The 25201-nt window shown below is 38.0% G+C and overlaps 1 protein-coding gene and 1 long non-coding RNA gene across 2 annotated transcripts in view; both read left to right on the forward strand.

The window, feature by feature from the left end:
• The window catches only part of LOC105233033 (fat-like cadherin-related tumor suppressor homolog), a 67558-nt gene extending 49034 nt beyond the window's left edge, over nt 1-18524 (forward strand). The window contains exons 12-22 of the mRNA XM_049458082.1: nt 559-830; nt 925-1642; nt 1743-1926; nt 2021-2862; nt 2977-3285; nt 3918-9225; nt 9773-10036; nt 10133-10321; nt 17822-17851; nt 17971-18105; nt 18257-18524. Of these exons, the coding sequence (XP_049314039.1) occupies nt 559-830; nt 925-1642; nt 1743-1926; nt 2021-2862; nt 2977-3285; nt 3918-9225; nt 9773-10036; nt 10133-10321; nt 17822-17851; nt 17971-18105; nt 18257-18402 (8397 nt within the window). The 3' untranslated portion in view covers nt 18403-18524. The remainder of the gene's footprint in view (nt 1-558; nt 831-924; nt 1643-1742; nt 1927-2020; nt 2863-2976; nt 3286-3917; nt 9226-9772; nt 10037-10132; nt 10322-17821; nt 17852-17970; nt 18106-18256) is intronic.
• LOC125778823 (uncharacterized) lies at nt 10349-15868 on the forward strand. The gene is made up of 2 exons (XR_007422961.1): nt 10349-13749; nt 13785-15868. It is a non-coding gene; the product is annotated as an uncharacterized LOC125778823 (long non-coding RNA).
• Nucleotides 18525-25201: the final 6677 nt, after the last annotated feature.

Raw genomic sequence — 25201 nt, forward strand, 5'->3', positions numbered from 1 at the left:
TTCCGCTTGAGCAACGTAGGACGGTCAATTCTGAGTGGTACACCACCATTTGTTTGCCTGAAGTCTTCGAAGAAATTCGAAAAACGAACAAGAGAAGATGAATCATTGTGCACCATGACAATGCGAGCTCTCACACATCGGCTCAAACCAGCGCCTTTTTGACCGGCCAAAACGTCGAATTGATGGGTCATCCGCCGTACAGCCCTGACTTGGCACCCAATTACTTCTTTTTATTCCCACACATCAAGAAAATAATGGGTGGTCAACGATTTTCGTCGCCAGAAGATGCTGTTGAAGCATTCAAAAACCATGTTTTGGAGGTGTCTCAATCGGAGTTGAAAAAGTGCTTAGAAAATTGGTTTGAGCGCATGCAAAAGTGTATAAATCTTGATGGAGAATATTTTGAAAAACAATAAAACCATTTTCGTTGATAAATATTCCTATTTTCATTATTAGGCCAGAAATATATATAGCAGCCCTCGTATACTGTACTAACTCCCAACTGGCACCTAATTGGATTACAGATTTAATAAATATTTTTAATAATAATTCTTTTAGGTCAATGACTTGGGCGCCCCAAAATTGTATGCCAAATGTCATTCAACTATACATATCAGTGTTGAAAATATCAATGATTGTCCGCCGGTTTTCGCCAAGAACTACACAAATGTCACCCTGTATCACCCCACATATGAGAATATCATAATAGCCGAAATGAATGCTACCGATGCCGATTTGGATGAAAACACAAAAATCCGTTATGACATTATAGATGGGAATGCAGATGGTTGCTTTGAGATTGATGCGGTAACGGGAATCATGACCACCAAGTAAGACATATCATAGGACTACATATATGTACAAATACATACTAATAAAGAGTTATATAAATGTTTTTTGAAAATTGAAATGTTATTTTTTTAGGGACATAACGCATTTAGATACCTTTTACACGCTTCACATTAGAGCTTCCGATGGCCTATACTCAGCCATAGCACAAATTGACATTAACATTGAAACCTTATCTACACCGGGCTTTGTATTCCAAAAACCTTCGTACACATTTTCAACAATCGAAAATTCTTCCAAAATCGTAACCGTTGGACTAGTTAATGTTGTGGGTAATCTGTTACACGAGAATGTCGAATTTAGCATTTTAAGTCCAACGAAGATGTTTGTTATCGGAAAGACATCGGGTGCAATCAAAACAACAGGGCTACCTTTTGATCGTGAGAGTCAAGATAGTTACACAATAGTAATTGAGGCACGTTCCTTACTGCTCTACGAGAAATTCAAGCAAATGCGTCGTGCTATTGTGCGTGTAGATATTTCCATATTAGATGTTAATGACAATTGTCCTATCTTCGTGAATTTGCCTTATTATGCTACACTATCGATGGACGATGCCAAAGACACCATCATAACGAAGGTTAAGGCTGTTGATCTTGATAGCTATGAAAATGGTGAGGTGCGATACGAAATGAAGAAGGGAAATGGTGAACTCTTCAAAGTTGATCGTAAATCTGGCGAATTAGTGTTGAAGCAAATTATTGATGGTAGCACTAGAGTTTACGATTTAATTATTGCTGCCTATGATGGTGCGATATCACCTTGTTCCACTGATGCAGCCGTTAACATAAAGGTGAGTAAATTAACATGAAGATCAAACCTTTTCGAGTTCGTCGTCTTCCGTGAAGACCCCAATAAATTCGATAAATTTTTGGATGTATCTAATTTTCTAGGTGGTTGATCGCTCTATGCCAATATTCGATAAGCAATTTTACTCTGACGTCGTGAAAGAAAATGCAGAATTGTTTTCAGCGCTCTCCATTGCAATACAGGCGGAAAGTCCACTCAAGCGAAAACTAATTTACACAATATCAATTGGAAATGAGGATGAAGTATTCGAAATAGATTACAGAACTGGTAAGTCAAATTCAGTTGTATATATGTACGTAGATGTTGGCATGAAACTTATAATTGTGCGATGAGTTATTAAAGTAATCTTCTTTCTATTTAGGCGTTATTTACATTGTTAACGAATTGGACTATGAGACGAAACAAAGTCACGAATTTCTGGTACGTGCAACGGATTCATTATCTGGTATCTTTGCCGAAGTTACAGTATCGATAATAGTCGAAGATACTAATGATTGCTATCCAACAATTGAGCAGGACAATTACAACATTACCATATCGGAGAATTTGTTAATCGGTTCCCAAATAATGAAAGTGAATTCGTCTGATTGTGATGCAAATGCAAATAGTGAATTGTCGTATATCATTGACAGTGTTGATGGTAAAAATAACTCGGCATTATTTTATATAGATATGGCAGAAGGTTATTTATATCTAAAAAGTAATTTAGACGCCGAAGAAAGCACTTCTCATCACATAATTTTAATTGTAAGAGACCATGGCACGCCGTCTTTGAGCTCAAAAGCAAATGTTTGGATAACTGTGAAGGATCTCAATGATAATTTCCCCAAATTTACGGAAGCTTCATTTTCATGCCGGTTGTCAGTAAATGCGCAACGTGGCCAATTCGTTATCAATGCAAAGGCATACGATCCCGATCATGAAGACAACGAAAGGCTTAAATATCGAATTATCGACGGCAATGAGTTGCAAACTTATACAATTAACGAAAATAATGGAGTTATCACACTGCAAAATATGCAAAATTTCACTGATCACCATCAGACTTTATTAAATGTATCCGTTAGTGATGGCGTTCACACGACATTTGCCAGAGTTAAGATTATATTAATGCCAGAGAATAATCATGCACCTAAGTTTTTGAAATCGGTTTATGAAGCAAGCGTGAAGGAGAACGAAGGAGCTGGAAAGAATATTGCTTTGGTACGTTGTATGTAAATTTTGTCGATGTATTCAAGATCGATTTATTTTTGTAAATAAACCGAAATTATAAAATATTTTCTTAGAATAATTAAATATATAATTTTGTCTTTCAAGCTTCAAGCACACGACGCTGACTTCGGCAGATTTGCAAAACTCACCTATGATCTTGTTTCAGAAGAATTGAAAGAGTATTTTGAAATCGATAACAATAACGGTTCTATAACAACGAAAGTCGCATTTGATCGAGAACAACGTGCTTTCTACGATGTTTTGGTGAGGGTATCTGATGAGGGTGGCAAAGCCGATTTCACTCTATTGAAGATTAAAGTCGAAGATGTCAATGACAATAGTCCGCGCTTTATGGTCAAAGAATATAAACTCGTGGTTAAAGTCAATACCACAATCAATTCCACATTGTTGAAGGTGAGTAAGTTATTACACTAAATATTTATAAATAGTTATTATCGAAATTTATTAAACAATTTTATTTTTTCGATTATTAAATATGGTCCAAAACGAACACTGTATAACTACTATTATAACATGAACAGTGATGTGCAATCTTTATTTACTAAACAGACATCACCGATTAAACTTTTATATAGGCTCCTAAGCAGCACTAAAAACTATATATGCTGGGCAATATTTATATAATGGCATCTTCAGGGTGAATTTTCGAAATCACATTAGTAGGGACTTGTTAAAAAAACACACATTTTTGACCGAATATATGAATTGTAAATTTATCCTAAAAATGTTGCAATTATAATAAAAAGAACGTGTGTAGGTTACTAGATAATGTACTGTGAACCTTTAGTTAATATTTCAAGGTTATGTGTGCGATGGCCTATTATCGCCCGATTTGAAATATTCCCCGTAATCTATCAATTGAATGTGTTTAGAACCTTAAAAGCCAAAAAGCTAGCCTAGCTCTTTAATATTGAAATAGAACTAATTTCGTTCATTGAAAAAACAAATATTTTCATTAGCGATAGTCGCTGTCTGAACTCTTTTTCAAACTATTATAAACATCTCATTTTCCCCAATATTCACAGGTGAAAACAATTGATATGGATCAAAATGAAAATTCGCAGATAAAATACATAATTGATGAATCAACGGTATCCGAAACCTACAAAGATACTTTCACGATCAACGAAGTCGACGGTAGTTTGAGCCTAATCAAAAATGTCACTGAATTCGCCAACAATGTTGCACAGTTCTTCGTACGCGCCATGGACTATGGTAGTCCACAATTTCATAATGATGTGCCTGTTACAGTACAATTTATCAGTGCCGATGTAGCAGTGCCAGAGTTCGAAAATAATGCTTTTGAACTGCATGTTTCGGAATCAACACCTCCTGGTTCGGTAATAACAAAACTACGCATTTCTGGCAATTATTCGGTGAAATTCACGATACCTATTGAAAGTCGAAAGTTTTCCATTTCGGAGAATGGTGAAGTGATACTGATGCAGACGCTCGATCGCGAGGTTAACGATATGCACTATATGATTGCTTTGGCGGAAACGGAAACAATACCGCCATTATATACATTTTGCGAAATTTATATACACGTGCTGGATGAAAACGATAATTCACCCAAATTTGATAGTCGCGAATACAATGTGAACATAGGTGAAAATATCGATAAAGTCGCATCAATCATTAAAGTGACCGCCACCGATATGGATATAGGTTCAAACGGTGATATACGTTACTATCTAGAGGATGAAACGAATACGGCATCGAACGTGTTTGATATCGATATCTACACCGGATGGATAACACTGCTCAGTATGTTGGATCGCGAAACGCAATCGGAATATCACTTTAATGTACTGGCCACCGACAACGGGCAACCGAAACATGTTTCGAAAGTACCGGTGTCTATAAAGATAATCGATTATAACGATAATCCCACCTCTTTCAATCAGGAGAAATGCGAGATATCGGTGCATGAGAACGCACTGCCCGGAAAAATTTTGAAATATTTCCTCATTACCGATCTAGATTCGGAGAAAAGCACAACTAGTTTTTATATTATGTCTGGCGATATATATTCACAATTCCAAATTGGCAAAACTGGCGAACTGTTTGTGGCGAAATCTTTGGATAGAGAAGCCATACCAATATATAACTTAAATGTGCTCGTTACCGATGGCAAATTTGTAGCCACCACCGAGGTTACCATAACGGTGCATGATGTAAATGATAATGTGCCAGTTTGCATGACGCCGCGTTACAATTTGAGAATAAACGAGACGGTGATGACCGGTACGTCACTAATACAAATCGAAGCACTAGATATCGATGAAAATGGCAACAGACAGTTGCGTTACTATCTAACTGGAAATCGATCTGATGATTTCTTCATCGAAAAAGATAGCGGCATATTGCGCGTGGCCAAAACTATTGACCGTGAAACACATGCTAAATATATTCTAACGGCACATGTGCAGGATGGTCAAGAACTGTCACAAGAATGCACTTCCGAACTGATCATCAATGTTAACGATCTCAACGACAACCGACCAGAGTTCTCGATAGCACAGTATATTGTAAGCATACCAGAGGATGCTCCTATAGGCACTATTGTGACAAAGGTGCATGCAACAGATAAGGATTTCGGTTTAAATCGTAAGATTGTTTACTCTTTTGTCGAAGAACAGCCGAACTTCAGTATATCGCGAAGCAGTGGTATTATAAAATTAACGAAGAGCTTAGATCGAGAAAGCATTTCGATATTCAATGTGTCCATTAAGGCAGTGGATAGTGGTAATCCAAAACAGTTATCTATTACAAGACTTATACTCAATGTTCTCGACATTAACGACAATCCACCGGAGTTCAATACAAGGGAGTACAAAGCGTACGTATACGAGAATGCCACTGTCAATACAGAAGTCGTGCGCATTTTCGCCACTTCCAAAGATATCGGCGTCAACGCGGAAGTGTTGTATTTCATTATGGGTGGAAATGAGCTTAACAAATTCAGCATCGAACCAAAGACGGGCAGCATATTTGTAAATGACGATTTGGACTATGAACGCACAAAGACATATTTCTTAACGGTACAAGCAATCGATGGCGGTACTCCGCCCCTCAGTAATGTGGCTTCGGTAAATATCTCCGTATTGGATGTCAATGATAACGCACCGAAATTCACACAGAATATGTACCGCGCGAAGGTGCGTGAAGATGTCTCGAAAATGCAAAATATACTGCAAGTACTGGCAACTGACGAGGATGCGGGACAAAATGGCATTATACGTTATAACATAGAGCGCGGCGATCATTTGAATCAATTCGCCATTGAAGATTTCTCCGGCCATTTAACTGTGATAAATGCATTGGATCGTGAACTGAATGCCAATTATTTGTTGGAGATCAAAGCCTGCGACAACGGTTTACCGGAACAGTGTAGTTATGTACGCATTTATGTAGACATTTTAGATGTGAACGACAATCCACCACTTTTCCGCCTGCAGAACTATAGTGTGGTGTTGCAAGAGAACAAACAGTTGGGCTACAATGTGCTGCTCTTCGAAATCAGCGACGCCGATGAGGTGCCCAATACTGCACCCTACACTTTCGATTTGCGCAGAGGTAATGAAGGTGGTTTCTTTCGCATCGGACAAGATGGCTGGTTGCGGACGGCAGCACGTTTCAATCACAAAATTTGCGATATCTATACCCTGCAAGTGCGCGTCTTCGATAACGGCACACCGCCGCTCTACTCTGACGCCTGGGTGCATATACACATTATTGAAGAGAGTCAATATCCGCCGGTCATAACTCCTTTGGAGGTGACAGTGAAGTCATATGATGACGATTACATAGGTGGTTTTCTCGGTCGTGTGCATGCGAGCGATCAGGACAAATATGACAATTTGTTGTATGCACTGGCGCCAACTCATGGTGAATTGTTCGTGACAAAACAGCTCTTCAACATATCACAAAATAATGGATCACTCTATGCAATCAGCAATCTGGATATTGGCATGTATCGAATTAACGTAACCGTTAACGATGGCAAATTTACAGCACATGCGTTGGTCAAGCTGAATGTGGAACTCATAACAGGTGACATGACGCGTAATGCGATTGTCATAAGTTTTCGTAAAATTACACCCGAAGCATTTATATTAAGTCACCGTAAAGGTTTCATTCGGGGTTTACGCGCTATACTACGCTGCCGTCAAAAGGACATCACAGTAATCTCTATACAAACATCGAATAGCCACACGGCGTACAAGGAGCCACAAGAATCGGAGAGTGTCATGCTGGAGCGTAGTAAGCGCCAACAACCCACATCTGTTGATAATCTGAATATTTTATTTGCTGTACGTAAGCAACAAATTACGCCCAGCTCCGAGGAGTATTTCACCACAGCCGAAGTGCGTGCAGTGCTGGTGAACTTCATCGATGACATTGAGGATGCTACCAATCTGGTGGTAGAGGAGATTATGTCGCCCATCTGCGCACACAACACTTGCGTACAAGGAGACTGTTTTAATCGCATACGCCTAAATAAACGGCAATTGAATACTTATTCGACAGATGTCGCCAGCTTCGTTTCGCCCACATACAAGCATGCCAACGAGTGCCAATGCAAGCAAGGTTATGGAGGTCGCATTTGTAATGAGCCAATTAATGCTTGCTCTTCCGATCCATGTCCGCTGGAGAAAACCTGCTGGCCCGCTAACACAACTACTGGCTACCAGTGTATATGTCCACAAGGTTTTACGGGACATGCCTGTGAGAGCAAATCGACATTGACGAAATGTCAACACGGTAACTGCAGCTCACGTTTCACTTCGGTTTCGTTCAGCGGTAAGAGCTATGCGCATTATAAAATTAATAAGGCCGTTGCAAAAACTATACTGGAGCAAGACTTTGTTTACTCGCTGAAGATACGCACAGTTCAGCAAACGGGAACTCTACTATTTTCCAGCGGGCGAATTGATTATCACATACTAGAAATATTTAATGGTGCTGTGCAATACCGTTACGAGCTGGGTTCGGGTGAGGGTAAAATATGCGTCTCAAGCATTTACATCGCCGATGGCGAGTGGCATACAATCACTCTCGAGCGCATATTGAATAGCGCCAAATTGACAGTGGACAACAAACATGTTTCGCAGGGTAGCGCGCCGGGTATTAACGGCATACTCAACATACAGTCGAATGATTTATTCGTCGGCGCCGAAGTTAAGCCACATCCCACCATAATCGGCTTCGAGGATATACAGAAGGGTTTCATTGGCTGCATGTCAGACATTAAAATCGCAATGGAGCCTTTGCCGCTATACATATCGGGTGGCAGTTCAGTGGCGGCGCTCAAGCGTTTCACGAACGTCGAGTTCACTTGTGATCCAACAAGTGTGCTCGTACAATTAGGTATTTGTGGCGCACAACCATGTCTTAACGGTGGTATTTGCATTGACTTGGGTGAGAATAAATTCAAGTGCACTTGCCATGCGCGTTTCACCGGTCAAACGTGTGAAATTGATATGGATCCTTGCGCATCTGCTCCCTGTCTCTTTGGCGGACGCTGTGATGTGCATGAGTTCGGCAATTACAGTTGCACGTGTCCATTGCACTTATCGGGTCGTCGCTGTGAGTATGGCAAATATTGTTCACCGAATCCGTGCAAAAATGGTGGTGTCTGCGAGGAGGGTGATGGCACACCACATTGCATGTGTCGCGGCTACACGGGACCCACATGCGAGATCGACGTAAACGAATGTGATAATCATCCGTGTGGCAATGGGGCAACATGCATCAATGAAGCGGGTAGTTTTCGTTGTATTTGTCCATCTTATCTGACGGGTGCCAGCTGCGGTGATCCGCTATATTCCAATTCGATATCAACAAAATTGAGAAATCTCTCAATGGAACAGTTAGCTGGCATTGTTGGTGGCATTGTGTTCATTATTTTAGTAGTACTTGTTGCTTTCTGTTGTATAGTTTTTCGTAAGAGCAACAATACGAGTGTACAAAATTCAAGTAATAAAGATCCATACAAAGGTGAAAATTTGAATTCTCTAGTTTGTAAGGAGAAATACGCCAAGAATATAGCTAAAATGAGTAATTTGGAAATAAATCAACGACCGATGAGTTATACGGCGCCGACAAATGATAATTTATACTCGGGTCATACAACCTTCGTAAATAACTTGGACATATTGCGCAGTTACGGATCAGCGGGTGATGAACTAGAAAACATACCATTCGAATATCAGAAGATCAATCGAAACAATGAACATGTGAATCTAAATGATTCTGATCCCATACAGAAACGAGACTGGGTCGAGCAAATGCATTTAAAGACGTTTAGTGAAAATAAGCTTAACAATGGTAAGTAAATATTGTATGTATGCAATAAATATTATTACGAAGGAATTGGAATTGTGTTCTTTTTCTCGCATTTTTGCGTAATAATGTTATCTAACAAAAAAAAAAACATACAAACATACATTACAAATTTCTAAAGAATGATGATTGTTTTTCAATTTTAAATTTTCATTTTTTATTTCGTAATACTTTATTAGTAATTATTCTTAATCATTTATCTTGCTTTTTCCGAGAACATACTACTATGAGCAAAAAATAGTAAAACTTTGTTTATATTGTTTAAAATCCTAATTTATTCTATAAAATCTATGTCGCCCCCCTTAAAGTAATCTCCGTTGATCGCAATATTTACGCTTGTGCCAACGTTTTTTTCCGAAACAGTTGTTAAAATCAATTTCTTATCGTTCTTGAATTAAAAACCAGATTATTCCATATCATTTTTTTTTTTTAATTCGATCTAATCAAAATAGATTAAACGTCTGAAATTATATAAACCTCTATTTGTTGAATACTATCACGATCAGGATGTTTAACATTTTGGTTTCTTTAGAAAAACTAGATTATACAGCTTTAAAAACCGGTTGTAGCAAAATTATGCAGGTAACAGTGCCAAATGTTTGCCACTCACCATACACGGATTATCCAACGACCAATCATGGGCAATACCATTGGGATTGTTCAGATTGGGTGCGGAAGAGCCATAATCCATTGCCGGATATAACTGAGGTACCTGGTGCTGAAATTGCTGATTCGTCGAGCTTCCATAGTAATGATAGCAATGAGTCTAAACCACGACGTACCTATGCAGGGCAAAGTAAGTTCCAGTTGAAGTCTTGAAAACTTGCTTACAATTATGAAATCAAAATCGATACTAATAATCAAGTTATTATAATAATTTTAATTTTATTAGATACGTACATTGGTGTTGATCCTACACGAGATATTGTGACTTTAAATGAAGACTTAACATCCGAATGCATCGACTCCGAGTTAGAGAGTTGTATGCGACCTTTCGAACTGCCGCTTTTAAATCATGATGATGTTTCAAGACTGAGCCCCCAAATTAACTTTGAGAATGAAGACTTCATTACAAATCCAGGTAATTACAAATTTATGTAACCTAAAATTATATGAGAATAATAAAAAGTAAGGAAAAAAGTGGGGTTCAGAAACTTTATTCTTAACCTCATTCTCTTCTGCCAATTACCACAATTTTAGAATCGTCAAATACTAGTAGTATGGTATGTAGGAAAATTATACATACGTATTATATATTATTGTTTGTCTAAGGGAAGCTGTATCCAAAAATTCCTTTCGATGAAAATTGTAGATTATAAAATTATCTGTAAACAATTACGGAAGACCTAAGCTGAGGTGTGACCTAATATTTTATACTCTTGTAACAACAAAGGTCAAAGCTGGCTAATACTATTCATATGGTAAAATTAAACCAATTTTTCTTAAAATAAATGAAATATAATTTTAATAAATTGAAAGATCAGAGCCTACTGTCCCGGTTTTTTCTCTACGACCCTTCGAATACATTAAATATTATTATACACGTGGACTTTAATATATGAAAATACGTTATTTCCGGTATAAGAATCCAAAGGATTGTACTTGAGGTTTAATTTTGAAAATTATTAATTGCAAATATTATGAATTTTTCATTGGAATTTTACTGAAAATTTTATTTTGTTTTCTTGGTTCTTAAATTTTGAAAACATGCTAATGTTTACAAATATATTTTTTTACTCTTGTAAAATTTTGCTACAGAGTATAATAATTTTGTTCACCTAACGGTTGTTTGTATCATCAAAAAATAATCGAGTTAGATATAGGGTTATAGGCCGTCGGTGCAAGCTATAACGTTACTAAAAAATTAGATTTATCCATGAAAAATTAATACACGCATTCCTTGCCAAAAAAAATTAAAGTTCTTAGATGGGCGTAATCCTACCACTGCCACGCCTACAAATTGCCATTAACCGAAAACGTATAAAATGCCATAACTAAGTACTAAATATCATCGCATTGAGCAAACATGTTTGAAAAAGTGGGCATCGCCCTCTAATAAGTTTAATGTACATATCTCCTTAATCGCCCAGTACGAATATTATAAGAACTCCTATCGACAGTGTAAAAATTGATGAAATCGGAAGATAATCCCGCTCACTTCCTATAATATAGCATAGTACCGTTACTGTTAAAAACTACTAAAAGTGTAATAAATCAATAACAATACCCCAGAGACTTACATTTTACCTCTGAGATGGTATTAGAGAGCTTTATGGAACCGGTGTGAAAATTGGACCTTTGGACGTGGCATCGCCCACTTTATGGTAAAATTCTATATTTCGGGACTCCACCGACTGATTTGGACAAGATTCAGTTTTTTTTTTTTAATTCCATTGATTCTTTCACTTTCCAGTACACAAATCAAGAAGCAATTAATATAACGGGATAAAAATTTTCACTAATAATTCATATGAAGTAACCTTATGACCGACATTTTCAAATCCAATAAAGAGATACCGAAATACCTAAAGCTGACTTTTGATACAAAATATCGGTCAATGTGTGAGATATATAATGGAAATTCATAATATAATCCTTCTCTGGCAATGGTATGTCTGAATGTCAAAAATGGTTTGAATCGGGCCAATACTTCTCTTAGCCCCCATATACCTAATATAAAGATTTTCGAACTTCGACTTTGTACCGCATATATCGGCTAATATTTCAGTTATTTCAAGTAAAATGAGAGAGCGTGTTTTACTCATTACAGTGTGTCTTTGTGCCTAAAATAGATAAATTTTGACGAAAACTTGTCCTATTGTCCTATCCCCTATTTAACAAATATTAGGATTTTCGAACATCCGGCTGACTTTATTGTATATGATTGCTTGTTTAGTATGTGGCGTTTTATGTATGTGGTATTGGAAAATATCGATAAAATCGGTTGGGTACTACCCTAAATTATATATACTACTTTATATTGATCTTTGTTTTTCTAACCTTATGTGTCTGTTAGTGTATGAGTTATGTATAAAATATGTACATATATATTAACTTTCTTTGATTTCGATCCTCTGGTTGACGATTTACACATTAAAGTAATTCCCCTTTGATTCTTGTATGTTGTAAGAGTATAAAATGTTTGGTTGCGAACTTAGCTCTTCCTTACCTGTTATATACATAGATAGATCTTCCCGTCAACGAAAATTATATTAATTTGAAATTGGTCGAAAATATGTGATTTCACACTAATGTGAGCGGTGCCACGACCATCGTCCAATTTTGACTTCGACTCTTTTTTAAAGCCCTTTCACCATCCAAGATGTAAATTAGGGTAATACAGCTTTAACAGTTTGAAAGATATCGTACAGTAAACCTATTAGGGGGCGGAGCCAGAAACACAGGTATCCCTTGTTATTGTATCTCATTGTACCAAGTCACAGTTTTGTATAAGCAGCAAGGCTTAGTTCTTTTCAATTTCCTACTGAGTCCAAATTAGCACCTGTTGGAAAGAGTTATTCTGCGTTGATTTCGAGGCTGACATTGTTGTTGCTGTTAATGCTATATCCAAGATAAACGAAATTATCTACAATTTCGAAGTTATGACTGTCAACATAGCCGTGAATGCGGCGACTGATTGTTTGATGACAGGAGATATTTTGTCTTGCCCTCGTTCATTGCCAAACCCATTTGCTTTGCTTCCTTATCCGGTCTGGAGAAAGCAGAACTAACGGCGCGGGTGTTGATGCGAATATATCAATATCATCGGCACACGCCAGCAGTTGTACACTCTTATAGAAGATTGTACCTGCTCGAATGAGTTCTGTGGCCCGATTAAAGAAGTCGCACGATAAGGTGTCGCCTAGTCTGAAACCTCGTTTAATATCGAATGACTAGGAGCGATCCTTCCCGATTCTGACGGAGCTTTTGGTATTGCTCAACGTCATTTAAACAGCCGTATTAGTTTTGCTTGAATACCAAAATCCGATATCGTGGCATAAAGACCGCTCCTTTTCGTGCTGTCAAAAGCAGCTTTAAAATCGACGAAGAGGTGGTGTGTGTCGATTCTCTTTTCACGGATCTTTTCCAAAATTTAGCGCATGGTGAATATCTGGTCAGTTGCTGATTTTCTAGGCCTAAAGCCACACTGAGAAGGTCCAATCAGTTTTTAGTTGGTGGACTTTAATCTTTCGCATAATACGCTCGATAGAACCTTAGCGATACTGAGGATCCTTATCCCAGGGTAGTTTGTAGATTAAGCAGCGCACACTTAAATCCCAATCTTTGGGCATGCTTTCGTCCAACCATATTCCACAAAGAAGCTGATGCATGCTCCTTTTCAGTTCTTCGCCGCCGTGTTTGAATAGCTCGGCCGGAAATCCATCGGCATCCATCGCTTCGTTGTTCTTCAGACAAGTAATTGCTATTCGAACTTCTTCATGGCCTGGCAATGGAACGTCTGCTACATCGTCATCGATTGGGGAATCCGGTTCGCCTTCTCCTGGCGTTGTGCTTTCACTGCCATTCGGTAGGTTGGAGAAGAGTTCCCTCCATAATTTTAGCATGCTTTGGGCATCGGATACTAGATCGCCTTCGGGGGATCTACAAAAGTATGCTCCATTCTGGAAACCTTCTTTTAGTCGCCGCATTTTTTCGTAGAATTTTTGAGTAGTAGCCCTGTCGGCCAGCTTGTCCAGCTCTTCATACTCACATATTCCAGCCTCTCTCTTTTTCTGTCTGCAAATGCGTCTCGCTTCTCTCTTCAACTCTCGGTATCTATCTCATAGAAAACATCCGTGGTCACATCGTCCTTCCCTTCCGTCGGGACGTGTGCGCAAATCAGCGATATGTTGAAGAACTTCGCTTTGATGCGCATTTCTTGGACGGCGGTGATGTCAGACTTTACTCTAACGAGAATATCAACCAGTTGGTACCTTCCCAATTAAGGGACCGGACATTCCAAGCGCATGCTCTTAAATCGTTATCCTTAGTGCGTTTGCCATGGTCGTCATCAAAAAGGGGGTCTCTCATCCGAGGCTTATTGTTCTTTTTCATTGGGGGCGTTTTTTACGTGGGTGTCCCAAAGATACGCCTTCAGCGGGATGTTCTTAGTGTACCCAAAGAATACTTGATTTAGGACCGGAAGTAGTGAGCTGCTTGAGCCATATTAAAAAGAATAACTTCTGGCCACTCCCAAGTGAGTGGCAATCAGAAAACTTTCCTCACTTGCGTGAACTTCTACACATGACTCCATCCTCTCAAGGCAAGTTTTTGTTATTTATAGGTTTTTGATTAATGTCGTTTTGTGGGCGTGGCAGTGTTCCGATTATGCCAATTTACGTCCTCCCGATTCGACCAAGAAACACTTGTATAAATTTTCATGACGATATCTTGATTTTTACCGAATTACAACTTTACACCAAATTACAACTTGCACAGACGGACGGACGGATAAACATTCTATTAGTTCTATTAGTTTCGACATCCTGATGATTTATAGCCATTTATTGCCAAAATTAACCAACTAGAAGCGGAATTCGTAGTTGCTGTTCGAGTGGCGATGTTTTGGTAACAATCGACTATATAGGGGCTGCCGGATTATGCAGGAGCAACAGTTATAATTAGAGTGCTGCTTAGTAAAGATCTTCAAGCAAGAATTTGTATACCCGAATAACCAATAATAAACGTTAAGTCAATCCAGTGATCGAACTCAAGAGAAGTTACGCGATAGATGATTTATCGTAAAATCCGTTACAATTGGTGTCAAAAGTGGGGTTGTCTAATTAATTTCCGAAGAGATAATTGTTAAAATCGCTAAGTTTAAGGATCTGAAGAATCTACAACTGAAAACGGTAACTGGAGCAAAGTGTGTTTGCAACTAATGGAATAAAAGCCGAATTACAATCATATTTGGAAGAGGCTATGAAGGCGAAAAGCATTAATGCCGCGGAATATGTCTTTAAATTTGAATAAGAGGAAGAAGCTCAGTGTTCATTAAAAGTTATGAACATGGACACGTTTTTGGCGCAGGAGTTAAGGAGTTACATGGGTTTCCTAGGGCAAAAAACGGCCTTTTTTCCATAATTTTTTTGACACATAAAAAATGGAATATTTTAATGATTTTTTTTTATTTAAAAGACTCATATTTAATAAACATTTTGTAAAATTAAAAAAAAATATCAAAATGGCAGTCATTACGACGCCATTTCCGGCAGTCCCTCGGAAAAAAGGTGCATCCGCGTTGTCAGCAGAACTTCTTTCAGGATCATCTGAAAGAAATAAAAAATACATGTTTTAGTAAAGACAATAAACTAGGTATTGGACGAAGGAAAAAAAAATAAAATTGGATTTTTGGCAGACGTTTTTATAAAAAAATGCAAATTTCAATGAAAATTTCTCGTCAATTTTTATTTAAATAGTTGTAATTAAAAAAAAATCCTTCGTTCCAGAAAATTTCATCAAGATCGGTTTAGTAGTTCGCGAGAAATCTTGACAACCGACTTTGAAAACATATTTTTGAGAAAAACGCGTTTAAAGATGGCGCAGTTAGCCTAGCTAGCTGCAAGCGCACAAGTTCTCAAAGGCTGTATCTCCGAAACTATTAGTCGGATCAACTTGAAAATTTAGGTGAAACCCATGTAACCCCTTAACGCAAATAGGAGAGTCTGTTTCCTCATGTTTAGAAACACGATTGCAAATGCAGCATGCACGGATATCACAAGTAACCTCACTAATATTGTCACAACAATCCTAGTAAGAAAGACGGTTGTCAACAGCGCGAGGTTCGCAGCGCTCGATGCATGTACATCATCACAGGTATTCTCACAGTGGAAAGAAGATGGGATAATGCACGGATATGACAGATGACCTGCCAAATACCAGTAGTAAAAAAAGAAAAGACGGTATCTGCAAATAATTGGAACACTGAAGATAAAGTAGCTGAATTGCTCGTTTCATTAAAAAGATCTGCAGCCGAAATATTACAAATCATTCCAAATTGCGAGTCAAGTAGTTATGAATTGTTGAAGGGTGCATTAGAAATACGGTGTAGTTGTAAACACAGATCTTCCAAACCGAATTGCAAAATCGACGTCAAAAACTCAAGGAGTCTCTGAATGAGTTTTCTACAGAGATTGAGAGATTAGTTCACTTAGCTTGGGATATGAGATAACACGCTTTGCTGATACGTCACATCCATAATTCAATCTGATCTAGTTAATGATATTAGTTATATAGGGGCTAAGAAATTTATATGTTTTTCGCACAGAGATACCCTGTTATGAGTAAAAACACGCTCTTTCATTTTCATTGAGGTAACATACATATTGGTCGATTTTGTGTTACAACGTCATCCGGAAGTTTGAAAATCTTAATAATAGGTATATGGGGACTGAGGGTGGTATTGGCCTACATTATTCGTGCAAAGTACAATATTATCCCATTATATTAATTGCTTATTGATTTCTGTACCAGAAAGTGAAAGAAAGGTGAATTGTGTCCGTTTCATATCCTTTAAAGTTATCCCCAACCGCTGTAATACATTTATGCCAACGAATTTTCCAGTCATCATAGCACTGGGAAAAATCCTCCGTCGTGATGGCCATCAGAGCCTTATTTGATTCAGCTTTTATATCCTTAATTGAGTCAAAACGGTGACCTCTGAGTGGTTAAGTGAATTTGCTGAATACCAGAAGTTAAACGAAGGTAAATCAGGCGAATGCGTAGTTGATATTTGTTGAAAATGTGGCGAAATGATCACGATTAACCAAGCAGTATGATATGGCTCATTATCGCACTTCTTTGTTCAATAAATTCAGACCTAGTAAAAGTCGAAGAATTCACTTTTAGAGTCTCACAAAACGATGCTTATCTCAAATACCTATGAGTGTTTTGACGTGAGATTTAGCATAGATTATTACCAACTTACAGAAAAAACATTTACCGATTCGATAAACACGTGGCGCATAAATTTAAAATTCACTTTTCAATTTGATCACAGTAGTATAACGATTGAAAACTACCAAAAATGCGATAATCATTGAATTTTCCAAGATGGTGAGGAAGAGAGTTATAGAAGAAAGTGTAAAAATTGGCTAATAGAAATGGCCCGCACACTTTTATGATGAAGTTACGCAACCATTCCTATCCTACACTACAAAAATAATCAAATCGGCTAACAACCACGCCAACTTCCAAAATACGAGAACTTTAAATTAAATCTGATTCTTTCCTTTCTAGTATACAAAAAAAAAAATACCAAGCAATACTTGTATATCGGGATAAAACTTTGCACCTTACTTGCTTTAAAAATTCCTTTATCGGTTACGCTGCGAATTTTAATTTTCATAAAAGCTTCTATCTAAAAAAGATATTAATACGATAAATCCGAGATTTTTTATTTTTAAGAACGGTTTCGTTTTTTTGTCTCTTCTGTCTTCTCAAAGTGGTAAAATAATCAATTAGATCTTAGCAACTAACTTCAATAAGTATGTGCCTTCATAACAAAGGCAATTTTTTAAAGGCCGTAATTAATTATTTATATGTATATTATTCTAAATATTGATCCATTCATATTTTACAGTGCCTTCAACATATGATCCTATGAACTCATGTAAGTGAAAATAAATATTTTTTTATTGAAAAATATTATTTCGGACACTTTTTATAAAAATATGTACATATTAACATACATAAATGTGTAATCCTTTCTTTACACCTATACCCGAATAGGTAATGCATACTTACGGCATCCAGATTCATATTTACCTTCATTTAATGTACCCAGTGAAACTGAAGGTGAAAGCTCAAGCACTGAGGTATTTTCGAAAGCCACCAGTGAAATGCTACCCAGAAGAAAGTTAAGTGGTAAGTAAAAAAACAGCATTTTACAAAATTTTTGCGGGTTATATTGTATCTAATTTTTTATTGTAAAAAGAAATTATATTTATTACTACAAATTATTTATAATATTAAAAAGATGAAAAGTTTTTAATGAATCTTCTTTGTATTTTTTTAGACAAATCGGAAGAAATGTATCTGTTTAGAAGTCTTCACTCGAAAAATGGATCAAATAGCGACCTCTCGGTTCACTTGTGTGAAATTGAAGATTCCGAGTTAGAGGAGTTTTTACCAAGCTCATCAAAAGACGTTAATAATAGATAGATAAAGGGACATTCTTCGATCGTAAAAACATTTAATTGTATAAAAGAAATATTTTTATAAGAACTTCATACTTAAAAAACACGAAAAAAATTACCGAAAAATAAATAGCGGTTAAAAGTTCATCAACTATTTTTTTTTGTATACTTTCTAATGTCTATAATTGCCAGAGAAGTTTTAAAATATTTTTCGCAAGTACAAATAAGGGTGAATATGAAAGAAACCCAAATAGTGGAACGCAATTGTAGACATGTGACGCGTGTTTCGTTGTTGATTCTGCTCTTATTTGTTGCATTGCTATTCTTTTTTATAAAAAGTATTTTTCCAAAATGAAAAGATATCACTTATATTCAAAATATGATTCATGATGTTCCAAATGAAACCGTTGTATCACCTTTTTTTTTGAGGTTTCTGACTACATTGTAACAGATAACTTAAAAAAAAATTTACACGACTGTCGATTATTGGAGAATCTTAACCAATAACAGCTAACACATGTTAGGTTAGGTGGAATCGATGAGAGTACCATAAAATTAGGAAATAATAACTGGTGTGTTGGAATATGTTTTATGGAAACCTTTAAGGTATAATGTGTGTTATTAATTAAGCTTAATTTTTGTGTTAATAATTTAGCTTAATTTTTGATGTGTTATAGAATTCATAACTCATAAATAAACTTATTAGGAGATAGTATGACGGCTTCTTAGCATCTTGTTGTGGCAAAGTTCTGTCGAGTTGCCACACCATAAAACTCATTCCTATTTCTGAGAATGACAATTTGATTCGTAGGTATGAGAGGAACTGAGACTATGTAAGTGAGCACAGACCTAAAGAAAATTTGGAAATATTATTCACTCTCTGTTTAAACCAATACTTTCTTGCTTCCAGATTTTTTTTATATATACATATGTACTTTTATAAAAAATTCGACCTTAAAAACCTTCATTTTATTGTCTTTAAGTAACGTAAAACACCATATGTTATGCGTAATCTCATAGTGTATTCATAATGACAAAAAATTTCGTGCAGGGAGCATTTCAGGAACGTACAGTCTCGACAACGATGAACGTTAGAACGTAAGCGTACGTCAGAGATCTTAATCTTAAGCAGAGCTGAGCATGGAATACAAATTATGCTAAAAACTACTATACTATATTGCTATTACAGGCGTATGTTAGCTTTTTAATTTATATTTTTATGCGTTTATATGCAAACATGTGTATTCATGTCTATGAGTATACTTCATTACATATACATAAGTATATGTATATAACAAACATAATATACTAAAAAAACTTAATATATTACAATAGTGATAAATCGTATCTTTGTCTCATTCAAAGCTTTTATGCATATGTATGTATGTAGCATGACCATATACATATATATGTATATGCGTTTTCGCGAATTCAGTAATAGCATGTGCGCGCTGCTCATACATATGTACATACATAAATTTGCGCGTATGACACACCCACAAAAATTACAAACATTGTTCTACAAAGACAACAATTGTCTCAATTAGCATATGTACCGTCACAAGTCAATAGACAGCCAAATTTGCCAAAACCCAAATGTAGTAAATCTTACAACAAAAACATTTTCATTCATGAACGCATATTCAGCAAGCAAACTCGTTTCATTCATAAAAGCAGTCAAAAACGTCTATTCGTGCTAAAATAATAAATTGAAAAACTTTCTGATGTTTCTTCTAGAATGGAAAGCTGGCAACCCCGCAAAACACAAAAAAGAGTGACAAAAGTGGTTTGTCATTTCTAAAATATTTGCATACAAGCTCGTACATAAACATACATATTGTTACGAATTTACTGCTTGCTAGTTTACTTTGTTAGGTTCGTATCTCTAGATTGACAAATAAAACCAAAACTGTTTAATTTAATTCAACAACTCTTTATTTCACAACTCGTCTACACTATAACAGTTTACTCTTAGCACTGATTGATTACGTTGGCGCTGCCACGGCTTATATAGCCACGCACTTCTCGCTGATGCCGACGTGTCCTTCTAGAATATTGCGTCTGGAAATTACCAGAACATAATGCTATACGGCGGCAGACGCAAGCAGACAGCCGCGGCGCCAGACTCAGCAATTGTTGAAGTAGACAAGCAGACAGTGCGGCGCCAGATGTCTATTATTTCGACAAGCAGACAGCCGCGGCGCCAGATGTCTACAACAAGACAAATGCTATTCCATATACCTACAGCTATTGTTCATAATAAGGGATGCATATAGCAATACAAATACAACTTAATACTACTTTTTGTAACACTGCCCTCCACTAAAGCCTAATCGTCCCGATTAGGCACAAATCCTCTTGAACCAAATGGGGCGAGCCTCTCCAAATGTACTACTTTCATTTTACATCGTGCTTTTCCATTTCTTTGTATGCGGTATACCACGTCATTAAGTCGTTTCATCACCATATAGGGTCCTTCCCAGGCTGTCTGCAGTTTCGGGGACAAGCCTTTCTTTCGAAGTGGATTGTACAACAGGACCAGATCACCTTCTTCGAAACCTTTTGAATTTGCCGCTTGATCGAACCGGTCCTTCATCTTGTTGCTCATCAGATGCGTATGCTGTCTTACCATTAGATGCAATTTATTCATTTCTTCCTTTAAGGCAGAACAATAATCTCCATCATTTCTTACAGCTGTAGGATTCGTTCCAAACTTAAGATCAGCAGGGAGTCGCAGATCAGATCCAAAAATAATCTTTGCTGGAGTGTAACCAGTTGTCTCGTGCTTCGCTGAACGATACGCCAGCAGGAACATCTGGATGCACTTGTCCCAATTCCGTTTATCTTTATCAACGATTTTCCGCAGATGTTCTTCAAGCGTTCGGTTGAATCTCTCTACCATCCCATCTGATTGTGGGTGTAATGCTGTTGTCCGTGTCTTGTGGATGCCCAATAATGTACAGACTTCTTGGAAAATGGAAGATTCGAAATTCCTGCCTTGATCTGAGTGTAATTCGACGGGCACTCCGAACCTTGTTATCCAATTTTCTACAAACGCTTCGGCTACTGTCTTCGCTTCTTGGTTTGGTAAGGCATATACTTCTGGCCATTTACTGAAATAGTCCATGACAACCAGTAGATATTTGTTTCCGGCCGTACTGGTTGGGAACGGACCTGCAACATCCATTGCGACTCGTTCAAATGGTGATCCCACGTTGTACTGTTGTAGCCTACCACGACTTTTGGCTTTAGGACCTTTAGCTGCCATGCACTCTACGCAATTACTTATCCATTTTGCTATGGAATCTCGACAACCGATCCAGTAGAACCGTTGTTTAATCTTCTCTATAGTTTTTGTAATTCTAAGGTGCCCTCCACTAGGTCCATTGTGATATTCTTTCAACACTTTCGGGATCATGGACTTCGGTACTATGATCAGCAGACGAGACTGTTTGCCATCTTCGCTTTCCCAGGTACGGTGAAGGTATCCATTAACGAGGTTTATGCCGTACCATTGGGCCCAATATGCTTTTGCCGTTGGACTCTCGTTACTTATTTGTTCCTTTGGTGGTCGTACCCCATTTTCTTTGGCTATTATCAGCTTTGCAAGATCAGGGTCCTCCAGCTGATTGATTCTGATGCGGTGAGGAGTCCAATCATCTTCAGGTTCTATATTCAGTAATCGCACGTCGATTATACCTTCTTTTCCTTCTGATTTGGAGCAATGTTTACATTCCAGTGGACAAGGGCGACGTGATAATGCATCCGCATTTTTGTGGTGAATCCCCTTTCGATGTTCCGTTTCGAAGTCGTAATTCTGTAATCTTTCGATCCATCGTGCAATTTGGCCTTCCGGATTCTTAAACTGTAATAACCATTTTAATGCTGCATGATCAGTCCTCAGCAAGAATCGTTGTCCATACAAGTACTTGTGGAAATGTTTTACACATTTCACCACATCTAGTAGTTTTTTTCCCGTCACACAGTAGTTTTTCTCTGGTTTCCCGAGCACTCTGCTGTAATACCCAATTACTCTTTCTTGCTCGTCGATGAGCTGAGACAGGACACCTCCAATTCCATAAGCGCTCGCATCTGTATCCAGGATGAATTTCTTTCCAGGTATTGGATAAGCCAACATCGGCGCCGTACAAAGTAGTTCTTTAAGCTGCTCAAACGCTTTTTCTTGTTCCAACTGCCATACAAACGGGCGATTCTTCTTTGTTAAATCATGTAAACTTCTAGCCACGTTCGCAAATCCAGGTACAAAACGGCGGTAATACGTGCATAAGCCAAGGAAGCTGCGGAGTTCATGTATGTTGGTGGGTCGAGGCCAATCTTTGACTGCTTTTATTTTTCCTTCCTCGGTGTGAATCCCCTCAGGTGACACTTTATGTCCGAGATATGTGACCTGCTTCTTCCATAATGAACACTTTTTGGGATTCAAGCGTAATCCGGCTGATGCTATTCGCTGAAAGACTTCCTCTAGATTTTTCAGATGATCATCAAAACTTTTTCCCATGATGATAATGTCATCAAGATACACCAAACATGTCTTCCAGTTGAGTCCTTTTAACACATGTTCCATCAGTCGCTCAAACGTTGCAGGCGCATTACATAACCCAAATGGCATCACAGAGAATTCCCATAGCCCGTCGCCCATACTGAAAGCGGTCTTTTCTCGGTCACGTTCATCAATCTCGTCTTGCCTATTTCCTCTTTGTAGATCTAATGTAGAAAACCATTTCGCTCCTGACATGGATTCTATTGTATCGTCGATTCTCGGTAGAGGATAACTGTCTTTCTTTGTGACATCATTCAACTTCCTATAACTACGCAGAAACGGGTGCTACCATCTTTCTTTTTAACTAAGACGATAGGTGAGCTCCATGGACTTATTGAAGGTTCGATTACACCGTTTTTGTGCATGTCTTCAATAATTTTGTTAGCATCCTCACGTTTTGCTAGTGGAACCCTGCGCGGAGCTTGTCGGATTGGTTTAGCGTCTCCGGTATTTATGCGATGTTTGACAATGCCGGTTCTTCCTGTGTTGTTTCCTTCGTTTGCAAATATGGATGCGTATTTTTCTAATAGTTTTTCTGCTTTTAATTTTTCATTTCCATGCAGTTCGTTCAGCAAATTGTTTAGGAGTGTAGGACTTATCTGCTGTGGCTCAATAGGCTTCCGTTCGCATCTTGCTATTGCACTTATATTCTGGCACTGTCCAATTACCGCTCCTTTCTTCAGACTTATAGGCGTGTTGAATTCATTCACTACTCTGACCGGAATGGTGGCGTCTTCTCTAGTTTTCACAAGCGTTCTTCCTACCAATATGGGTGTATCTATTTTTGTTGGTTCCACAATCCACAATTCTTCAGTCCCACCTCCTCCATTCACTTTAGCCCATACAATCGCCTCAGATTTTGGTGGAATACTCTGATTATCATCAACAATCACCCTCTTACTTTCAACGTTGGTCACATATCCGGTGTTTATAGGCATCTCCATGTTCTGGCAAAACAGCATTTGCTTGTTTAAATCCAAAGTAACCCCGTGATCAATCATGAAATCTACTCCCATTATAATTTCATCCGTGATTTCTGCTACGATGAAGGTGTGATTAACTTCCAGGGTACCAATCATCACTTCGCAAAACACTTTTCCCGCGACAGCTGCTTCCTCCCCGGTGGCCGTTCGAATCTTGCAACCGACTAATGGTTCAACCGTTCCTCTCACCACATCCGGTCGGATAATTGAATGTGTGGCACCAGTATCCAAAGTAAGCGTTGACAGTCGTCCATTTACGATACCGTTGATAGTAAGATTGTTGTCGTGGCGACCTATTTGTGATATCGAGATGGCGGGGCAAATAATTGTGGGAACCAGCTCACGCCCCTTTGAACTGTTCCGTTTTAGTTTAACGACTTGAGATGTGGATGCTCCGTCCTCGTTATCTGTTGGTTGTTTCCGTTTTTATGGGTTTACTTTTATATTGCAATTTCGGGCAAAGTGACCCGCTTTTCCACAGTTGAAACATCTGCCTGTTGTATTTACTCGCGGTGCAGCAATTGTCTTCAGAGTCTTCAATATTTCTTCCATCAGCGCCGGTTGTTCCATTTCAACCCTTTGTACTTTGTGTGCTGGTTTACTTAGTAGGGAAACTGTTTCCTGTGTGAGGGCGTGCGAAACCGTTTCAGCAAACGTTCTTTTTGGCAATGCATATGTGCCGCGTTTGGTGTCCACATTACGAATTCCATTTATGAAACATTTAATTTTTACCCTCTCAATGTAATCCACAGGTGCATCTGCATTTGCCAAATGAGCCAGTCGTTCTATTTCAGTTGCGAACTCTTGCAATAACTCGTTCATCTTCTGATCCCTATTTTGCAGTTCGATCCGGTATATTTGTTTCCGGTGCTCACTACCATATCGTCTTTCTATCGCACTCATCAATGCCTCATAGTTGTCCTGTTCACAGTCTGGAATAGTCTGAAGGATTTCTGCCGCAGGTCTTTTCAATGATACAAACAAGGACGCCACTTTGTCCGCTGCGTTCCAGTTATTGGCCATTGCTGTCTTTTCAAACTGAAGTTTGAAAATTTGAAATGGAATACTTCCATCGAATGTGGGTGCCTTCAATCTTTGATTATTTGTTGATGGTGCAGGGCCATGTAGTTGCAGTTCTCGCACACGATTACTTAATTGAAGAACTTCTGATTTTAAATTTTCTTCGTCATTTTTTAAAGTGCTTAATTCGTCTTCGTCTTCTGTAATCTGTTGTACCAGGCGAGACTCTAACTGTGATGTGTTTTCATTTGCTGTGCCAG

Source organism: Bactrocera dorsalis, chromosome 5 (assembly GCF_023373825.1).
Source record: "Bactrocera dorsalis isolate Fly_Bdor chromosome 5, ASM2337382v1, whole genome shotgun sequence".
Classification (NCBI taxonomy): Eukaryota; Metazoa; Arthropoda; class Insecta; order Diptera; family Tephritidae; genus Bactrocera; species Bactrocera dorsalis.